The 7,541-nt window shown below is 39.0% G+C and overlaps 1 protein-coding gene across 1 annotated transcript in view; it reads left to right on the top strand.

Annotated features, from left to right (window-relative positions):
* Positions 1-1,493: 1,493 nt before the first annotated feature.
* Positions 1,494-7,541, top strand: part of NBAS (NBAS subunit of NRZ tethering complex) — a 399,905-nt gene continuing 393,857 nt past the window's right edge. Inside the window, 2 exon segments of the mRNA XM_017871408.1 lie at positions 1,494-1,646; positions 4,171-4,225. Of these exon segments, the coding sequence (XP_017726897.1) occupies positions 1,530-1,646; positions 4,171-4,225 (172 nt within the window). The 5' untranslated portion in view covers positions 1,494-1,529.

Raw genomic sequence — 7,541 nt, 5'->3', positions numbered from 1 at the left:
TTTAGTTTTATTTGGTTTAAAAGCAAAGGTAAACTATCTGTAATATACTTTGAAGTACATCAGAAGTGCATCAGAAAATAAGATGGATTAATGGATAGGTGGAAGATAAATAAATAAATGGAAAGATATGTGATAAAGCAAGTATAGTAAAATACTAATGATATCTCTTTGGTGGGTACATGGGTGTTCATGGTAAAATTCTTTCAACTATGCTATATGTGAAAACTTTCATAATAACATATTGGGGGAAAAAGGTAAATTTACAATTTTAAAAAGCACAAACAAGGGATACAAAGAATTACAACATATATCTTCCAAAACATAAAATAGAATAAAGGACATTAAGAAAACTGTCAATTTGAGACAGGGAAGGACAGAATAAATAAACAAATATAAACCATGATAAAGAGAAATTTCTCCCATTGGAATAAGGCGATGCAATAATCATTAAGCTAATATAACACTCACATATCCATCCATGTGTACACCTCCCATACACACACTTCTCTCTTCCAACCTCCCCTTTTCTTATAAGGAGTAATTTCAAAAGTTTAGAGTATAGCTTTTAGCTTAATGGACTTTTTAACTGATAGGAGCTAAAAGGCTGAGCTCCTACTAAATGAATCTCTGAGCTAATGACAGCTATACATTGACGAGTTAAGAGAAGAAAAATGATTCCTTTTTTTTTTTTTCCTTTGAGACAGTCTTGCTCTATCAGCCAGGCTGGAGTGCAGTGGCATGATCTCGGCTCACTGCAACCTCCGTCTCCCAGGCTCAAGCAATTCTCCTGCCTCAATCTCCCGAATAGCTGGGATTGCAGACATGTGCTACCACATCTGGCTAATTTTTTTTTTTTTTTTTTTTTTTTAGTAGAGATGGGGTTTCACCATGTTGGCCAGGCTGGTCTCGAACTCCTGACCTCAGGTAATCTGCCTTGCCTCCGGCTGCCAAAGTGCTGGGATTACAGGCGTGAGCCACCGTGCCCGGCCAAAAAATGATTCCTTCATGTGAGATGATGTTAAGTAATTTTTGTCTAATTCTAAGATAGAATGTCTGTGGCCTTCCTTGCCTTTTCTGAGCACCTGTAGCATCCTTCCTCTGCTACCTTTCATTGGCTTGATCCACTGCATTGGATAACTTTGGTTGTTTATTTTAAAACCACTGTTTGAACTCTCTCTACGTGCTAGGCAAAGAATACACAAATGAACATTAGCATTTCAGTGGGGTACCTTTACCGTTTCTGTTTTATAGAAACTGACTTGATAAGAGAGGCTCAGTGACTTGGCTGATCTCATGTAGATTAATTAACAAGGAACGCACCAGGACCGGGACACAAGTCGTTCCCAAGACAAGCAATAGTCCCTGTCCTTCCTATTCATAAAAGGGTTAACCTAGCATTTCCTTGCCGCGGTCAGGGTCAGTTCACTCCACTCCCTTCCCCGTGAATCAAAAGCGGCCGCGGCTAGGGAAGCTTGTCCTCTGAGGGATTCCGTAGAGGCACTCCTCCACTGCGTGAGTCCCGGGCGAACATGGCGGCCCCCGAGTCAGGGCCGCCTTTAAGTCCAGGCGCTGCAGAGGGTGAGGAGGAGACGATTCTCTATGACTTGTTGGTCAACACCGAGTGGCCACCGGAGACTGAAGTACAGGTGAACCAGGCCCGTCTACAGCAGCAGCCAACTTGGTGCAGGCGCTTCGTGGGCAGAGCCACGTAGCAGGAGCCACGTAGGGGAGTGGAGCCGGGTGGGCGGGGGACTAGGGCCTGATGGCTTGTGTGGTCGCCCTGGCAACGGCACCTTGGGCTACCGGGGGTCTGGGGCTCCTAAGGCGGGGTGGGGTCGTGGTCCTTGAGATTCCTCCTGGGCTCAGAATTCGGTTGTTGGGGGCTGGAACTTCGTGCTCTGCGGAGCGTAGGATCCCACTCTGGTTGTTAGTTTCTCTCTGTTTTCGGAGGGGTGGGGATTGTTAGTTTCACTCTATTCGGAGGGGAAGGCGCAGCGCTGGACTCAAGGGTCATTTCTCCTAGCTGGACTCTCGGTGGTCCCTTCTCGCAGTCTGGCTAGGGCTACTACGGGCGGACGCTTAACAGTGTGAGAATTTTCCAGGACCTTACAGTCTTCAGCATCTGGCAGGCTGCTGCAGAGTGCGGAATCTGAGCCTTTACAGCTACCTGGGGCTGGATCGCGTCAGTTCTTGTGTGTAACAATAAAAGAGCATTTAATAAGGGTGTGCGTGTCCGTTCGTCCGTCTCGGTGTCCCAGATGCTGTGCTAGGTGCTGAGGATACAGAGATAAATATGCTTTCGTGGAGCTTCTCCTCTAGAGGGGAGACAATCCTGTAAACGTTATTCATAATCTAGCGTTTTATGCGCTATAGTTAGCGATGTGAGCAAAATGCCACGGAAGTGAAGGGTAAAGAACTGCTGACTGAGATTGGGATCTCCGCTAGAGAAGGGTTATAGAATAGGTTGATAATTTATAGACTGGATCTTGGAATTATCAGTTATTTGGTAGTGAGGGCCTCCCGGGTCTGTGGTGAAGAGTAGGAACCACAGATCCATGTTTATTTAATAGATATTTATTGAGTGCTTAACACATGCCAGTTACTGTTTTGGACCCAGAGGAAGCAGCCAGATCGAAAAGAATCTTTATTAAAGATTGTGTAGTCCAGCCCATATGAGTTATCTTACATTTTTTTATGAGTGTTTCTTTGCTGAAGAAACGACTCATTTTTCGGCCTAAAGTTTGTATTTTTTTCCCCTGTAGCCTCCTTCCCACTGCAGTTTGTGCTTATTTTGAATAATGTATTTTGTAGAACGGGTAGAGATCTGCATGTTTTGCTGTTTAATTTCAAGTGCTTAGTTTGTCTTAATGTGAATATTTTTTGGGTCATGCAGCTAGGAAGCTGTTGCTGCGGCAGCTGGTTAGATAAGTTTCCACTCCTTAACACTCATTGGTTAATTGCAGTAATGTTTCAGAATGCTTAGCATAAATTGATTCCAAAAAAGTAACCACAGAATTACTTACTTTGAAACCTTTAGCACTTTGTTTTGTGTTTGTGTGTTGAGGGTGGGGGAGTTCTATTGATTTCTGCATTCTATTGATTTCTGCATTCTATTGATTTCTGCATTCTATTGATTTCTGCATTCTATTGATTTCAGCTGTTGAACTATAAGCTCTTGGAGGGCAGCTACATCTGATTCATCTTTATGTCTCTCCCCAGGGCCAAATTGTGTCTTGCATGAATCTCACCATCAATTCTTGTTTGTTGAGTGAAATAACTTTTCTGTTTTTTTAAAAAAAAAATCTGTCTACACTTACTGTGTGTCCATTGTGCTTTTCTTGATAGCACTTTAGTGCACCTTATGCAGTGCCTAGTGTCATGAACCTACCCACAGTGTGTTCAGTCTACACTTATGGAATGGAATTATTTAATATAGCAATTATGTATCGGTGTATGTTTTGTTAGTAGCATTGTCTGGATGGATATACAACAGATAGTCAATGAATTTGCCTTGGAGATATGACCACCTTTCCTGTGAGCAAAACTTACAGCTTCAATAGAGTGTGCTGAACTGGCAGCCAGTATGGTCTTTGGCCTTGACTTCTCTTGTCTTTGGATTGGTATTTGATTTGGAAACAGTTTCCAGCTTCAATCTTTGTTCTTACCTGCAAGGTTAGTCCTGACATGTGCCTGTAGCTCTGCTATGCTCCCTTTACTCCTATTGTCACCCATCCTGAGTCTACCTTTTTTTTTTTTTTGAGACAGGATCTCACTCTATCACCCAGGCTGGAGTGCAGTGGCATGATCAGGGCTCACTGTAGCTTCAACCTCCCGGGTCACCTCAGCTTCCCAAGTAGCTGGGACGATAGGCACGCACCGCCATGCCTGGCTAATTTTTGTATTTTTTGTAGAGATGAGGTTTTGCCATGTTGCTCAGGCTGGTCTGGAGTTGCTGGGCACAAGCAGTTGGCCCACATTGGCGTCCCAAAGTGCTGGGATTACAAGCGTGAGCCACTGCATCTGCACATTCAGTCTTTAAGTAGTTTTAAGCCACTGCTTCCCTGTGCCCAAAACTCTGAATATTAGTAAATAAAATAAGTTTACATTGTATAAGTAATACTAGTCTAATACTAGAGGATTCAAATGTAAGGGCTTTGTTTTAAATTCCAGCCTAGAGGCATCCGAAAACATGGTGCATCCTTTATCATCACGAAAGCAATTCGAGGTAAATATAGTTTATTTCTCTACAGTAATGATATGGTTAACAGTTAAAATGTGTTCTTTAGACTTCTGGTGTGGAGACTAATAAAAGTGACGTGTTATCTGAGTTTAATTATATAAATTTATATATACACACATGTATGTATATGTGTACATTTGTATATTTACACATGAACGTTTTAATGCAGCTTAAAGTATATAGCCTTGGTTTAACCATTATGGGTGTATTCTAGAACAGGTGTCCCCAGTTCCTGGGCCATGGACTGGTACCAGTCTGTGGTCTGTTAGGAACCAGGCTGCACAGCAGGAGGTGAGCAATGGGTGAGTGAGGACCTGAGCTCCACTTCCTGTCAGATAAGCGGCAGCATTAGATAATCACGGAAGTGCGACCCCTATTGTGAACTGCACATGTGAGGGATCTAGGGTGCATGGAAAATTGTCTTGCACAAAACCAGTCCCTGGTGCCAAAAGGTTGGGGACCGCTGTTCTAGAAGGAATGAAGGTCAAAGCCAGTATGAGTCTCAGAAAGTCTGTGGATGTTGAAGGTGAAATACACTGAGAGACTATTTTAAGGGGTTTATGTGATGTTTCAGATACATCTGGTCAGAGATACTCAAATTACACATTTGGTAAGCCAGGGTATTCATTTAACTCCTGACAAATTTTACGTATGAACTAACAAGAGTCTGAGAAAGGATTGAGCACTAGGTTTACTGAGCTGGTGCCGTGACAGGTTTACCGTATTAATTGATAGAGTCCTTTTATCAGACCAGAAAGGGTAGGTGCCGTTACTCCTTTACATTTTAGATAAGAAAACTTGCCCAAGGTCATTCATTTGGAATTTGACTGCACGTCTTTCTGGCTCCAAAGTCCATCCTCTTATACCAGTGAATTTAAGTTCGTTATAAAGAGAAAATTCATTTTCACAGAAGTACTTGAAATTAACTATAATCTTCTGATTATACTTTTATCTTCTGATAAAATTATAGTTAATTATAGTTAATTTTATCTTCTGATACAAGAAACACTAGCATATTCAGTTTTCATAATGACAAATGCTTTAAATTTTGAGAATTTAGCAAATGCGTACAAATAATAAAATTCATTGTAGAAAATACAGACACTATAGATAACTACAAATTAGAAAAAAATTTGTCCTCGTCTTACCACCTAGAGAGAATCTGTTATTCTTTAGACCTTTTCCATTGATGTATACCTAACTGCATACACAGGTACACACATACATGTACATTTAAAATAGGATGATAGAAAGCATTGTTTTTTCATAGCGTGTTAGAGGTTTTGTTTTCCATGGGCTTTCCCATTTTAGGTATTATTATTTTAAAATATTTGCCATGAAGTATAAAATAGTATCTTGTTTTAATTTTATACGAATATTTTGTTTTTTAAGGGGTGATTATTATAACTTCTAGTCCATGGTTTCATGAAAGCTTCTTAGATTAAATTTAACATCTCAAACCACTTTTATTTCTTGAACAGTTAGGAAATACCTGAAACTTTTGAATAACACAGAAACTTGGAATTTAATAAACATATGACCCTGTAAGTGTTATGATGTATATTAGGTTATATTTAGTCTCTCATTTTAAGAGTTGTGTTATTTTTTTTAATGACTCACTCCGTAGTATATTTTAGATTTCTCATCTATAAATCTAATTTGAAAATGATTCTTGAAGAACAACTGATTTATAATTGGCTTTGCCATTTCTTTTAATTACAGATCGTTTATTATTTTACCGCCAATACATCTGGTACAGGTGAGTTTTGGTTCTTCAGATAAACAGTGTGAACATCAAATATAAACAATATTATTCTATATATGATTTGTTTTCATAAATGAATTCTAGATCATGAGAAAGTTGCTGACATTCAGGCAAACTCAGCATGAGACATTTCAAACATTTAAGTATAATCTGACAAGATATCTCAGTAGACTTAGGGTAGTTTTTGTTCCCTTAGTTGCTATTAAGAATGTTTCATGACAATTTCTGCTTCCTCTGATGACTGTTCTCAGGCTTGTCTTGAATGTCCATATGAAGCATCTGTAGCTTGCATACCTTTTAAAAAACATTTTTGTTCTTGTCACATCATCTCACTTGTGGTTAATATTCAACTGCTGTGTATCAGAGAAGGTTCTTTAGGTTTCAGTTCTTGTGTACTTTTTAATTCCTTGAGTGCTAAGTATATTTTCAGGCATGATGCTAATTTCCAGCTTTAGAAAGAACAAAGAAATAATTATTATGACAAAAAAGGTATAATTCTGCTTTTAGATACATGCATAGGAATTGTTTTATAGAATTATTTAGATAGATTGCTTTTTCCCTGGGAATATCTTGTCATAAAGTTCCAGAGATAATATAGTTCCGTAGGAGAGACCTTTGGCACTTCTCTAGGACTTGCTCCAATGTCTTTCTGCTTTTACTCTATGTATGTGTGTATGTGCATAAATATGTATATATATGTATATATGTATGCATATTTACAATTTCTATACTTAATTGTATCACTTTTTTGTGGGTGTGGGCTATGATAGGATAGAGCAATGAGTAGGAAGAGAGAGTGGAAGGAGAGGATAGGAGTATGGGAGGTGGGCTGTGTTTTCTGACCTCTCCAGGCGACAACTTGTTAGTCCCAAACACCCTTGGATAAGGTGTTAAGCTTGTCTTGTTCAGGTTACTGCTTGATAATTCTTTTTGTTATTTATTGAGAAGGAAGACTCAGAAAGTTAACTCTGATACAAGCCCTATCCTCTGTGTGAGAACCTTATGATCAGGCGTCATAAGTAGGTCTCTTTTTGTCTCCCTTCCTCCTGAGAAGCCTTTGTCCTTGAATTGGCTGTGTTGATCATTGTACAGGTTACAAATGCACCATGAAGTGATTAATCTGTCTCATGATGTGCTACTTTCAAAAAGATTTTGTTCCATTTGTGCTCTTGAGTTTATGGTAATTAAACCCAAAGGTTTTGGGGTCAATATTTGTTTCAAGTGGCTTTTTCTTATTTTTTTAAAAAAGTTCTTTTCTTTTAATTATGAAATATAAACATACTGAGAATTATTGACAATATAATAAACCTGTGTCAGCTAGCTCTTTCTCTTTTTATGCAAAATGTTACATCTCAAGTCCTTTCCCTTTTTCCTTTCCCTTCCCTTCCAGAGGAAATTATCCTCATATAGATAGTATTCACATACATGTTTCATATCTTCATTATATTTTTGTAACTGCCTTTTGATATTATTTTGTGTTTTAAAAAATGAGCATAAATATACTACATGTATATATATATATATTTTTTTTTTTTT

This window comes from Rhinopithecus bieti, unplaced genomic scaffold (assembly GCF_001698545.2).
Source record: "Rhinopithecus bieti isolate Rb0 unplaced genomic scaffold, ASM169854v2 scaffold_4781, whole genome shotgun sequence".
NCBI lineage: Eukaryota > Metazoa > Chordata > Mammalia > Primates > Cercopithecidae > Rhinopithecus > Rhinopithecus bieti.
The sequence above is the reverse complement of the archived record's forward strand: the minus strand, read 5'-3'. Positions and strand labels throughout refer to the sequence as shown.